Source organism: Pieris brassicae, chromosome 3 (genome assembly GCF_905147105.1).
Source record: "Pieris brassicae chromosome 3, ilPieBrab1.1, whole genome shotgun sequence".
NCBI lineage: Eukaryota > Metazoa > Arthropoda > Insecta > Lepidoptera > Pieridae > Pieris > Pieris brassicae.
The window spans coordinates 12,873,008-12,875,072 of record NC_059667.1 but is presented as its reverse complement, the minus strand read 5'-3'; the positions used below and the strand labels follow the sequence as shown (position 1 = coordinate 12,875,072).

Here is a 2,065-nt window from a genome sequence, read left to right as displayed (position 1 = left end):
CTATAACCCCTAGGTGGGGCAGAGGGCGTCCACAGTGAGTCTCCATCGCGTTCGGTCTTGAGCCTCGTGTTTCACCTCGCTCCAAGTCTTTCCGGCTCTCTTTGCCTCGTCCGCAACTGTTCGGCGCCAGGTTTGTTTGGGACGGCCACGCTTCCGCTTTCCTTGCGGATTCCAATCAAGCGCCTGCTTGGGAATATCGCGCGAGTGCTTAGTATGACCTAAGACAGAAGAGCTGGTCTCTGTGTAGGCCACTTTGATGCGTTTCCACTCTCCGTCTATTGAGTCATCGTCGGCGTGAAGTCCGGTGAAGCGGTTACGAAGTTCAAGCCTGAACCTGTTCAAAATTTCAGGATCTCGCAGTTTAGTGACGTCAAACCTTCTTCCCACCACCAGTCACCAGCTAGTCGCGCAACTGCAATCTTGAGTCGCATTTTGGCTACAACCAGATGGTGGTCGCTGTCAATATCAGCGCCTCTTCGGTTTCGGACATCGAGGAGTGACGAGCGCCACTTCGAACTGATCGCAAGGTGGTCAATTTGGTTTTTCGTGGAGCCATCAGGGGAGTTCCATGTGTACTTATGTACATCTCTATGAATAAAAAGTGTCCCACCGATGGTCAGGTCATGGTGTTGGCAAAACTCTATAAACCGTTCACCATTCTCGTTCCGTACTCCGAGTCCATGTTTGCCCATGTTGCGCTCACAGTTACTGTTATCGCTTCCCACTTTTGCGTTAAGGTCTCCCATGACGATCACAATATCTTGTTTCTTAATACCTTTAAGTGTGGCATTTAGAGCGTTGTAAAAGTCATCCTTGATGTCTTCCGCAGACGTGTTGGTGGGAGCGTAACACTGCACAATGGAGATCTTCCGTGCTCTTGAGTTGAAGCGGGCCCAAATGATTCGGTCTGAGATCGGTTTCCAGTCCAAAAGACTTTTCTTTGCGGAATTAGAGAGGAGGAAAGCGACGCCATATTCAAGGTCGTCATCCTCCTTTTCCTTCCCGGAGTATAGAAGAGTTAGGCCTTTGGACGTTCTCAGTTCGCCAAAACCATTTCTACGCACTTCACTTAAACCAAGTATTTGTAGATTATATCTTATCATTTCTGCTTCTGCTTGTGCTAGTCGAGTGTCGTTACTTAGCGTTTTTATATTCCAAAAAGCAATTCGTGTCCGTGATTTAATGCCAAAGGTCGTCGGTAAAAGATCGGTCCGGTTTCTCACTGTTTCGGTTTCTTGAATCGTTGGTTTTTCAGGCAAGCAGGAGATTAACCCAATGTGCCCTAGTCTGATAGTGGGGCTGCCACTTTAGAGCATCCAGACATGCTCGGTTTTATACGGGTTACCTCCCTAGTGAGTGGATTCTGTTTTAAGGCGCAGAATATTCGCCTTTTGCCCTGCATCCTCAGCTCATCTGCAGCTCTAGGTAGTGGGCACGCGTGAGCGTGGCTGCAGTAGGTCCCAGGGTGGATGACTCGGACTGGTCGGGGTTCTGCTTATACTAGTGTTCCACTACGTAACACAGCAGAAGGTTTTTTTTTTTGGCTTTTTCTAGGCAATGCTGACCTCACTCCATCAGCGATTCCCACCAACACCAACCCCAAATTCCCACTCCACCACCCACCCACCATACTATACGAGTTAATAGGGAGTTATGTTTATAAATAAATATTGATTTTTATTATATAATACGAATAAACGAAGCTTTTAATTGAAAACTTCGTTGTATAAATACTTTGTTCGAGACTGTTTCATAATAACCATAGTTTTTCGAATTGTCACACTGTTGTAATAACAAGCACAGGTGCATTTTGAATTTCCAATTTATTTTTTAAAAAACTGTGTTAAGCCTCCAACTTTTGCAATGTTGAGCTTTAAGCGGAAGAAATAATAGAACCGAAATGACGGAAGACCGTTTTTGCAAAGTTTTCTCATTAACATAAATATTCGCTCATAAAATTTGGATGAAATAAAGAGTGGAATTGGTGAAGGTCACCCTTTTTTATAAGCCGTATTTTGAAATAAGTCATGAATTCGAGGCAAATCGCAACCTAAAAGTAATTTAA

General features: G+C 44.9%; 1 protein-coding gene across 1 annotated transcript; it reads right to left on the bottom strand.

Annotated features, from left to right (window-relative positions):
- Positions 1 to 338: 338 nt before the first annotated feature.
- On the bottom strand, positions 339 to 1,103 carry LOC123707788 (craniofacial development protein 2-like). Its single transcript, XM_045658126.1, has one exon. The coding sequence runs from the start codon at positions 1,101 to 1,103 to the stop codon at positions 339 to 341; it is 765 nt and encodes a 254-aa protein (XP_045514082.1).
- Between the last annotated feature and the right edge of the window lie 962 nt (positions 1,104 to 2,065).

Excerpts from the sequence above, each read along its gene's own strand:
- LOC123707788 (XM_045658126.1), bottom strand. The coding sequence starts at position 1,103 with ATGATAAGATATAATCTACAAATACTTGGTTTAAGTGAAGTGCGTAGA.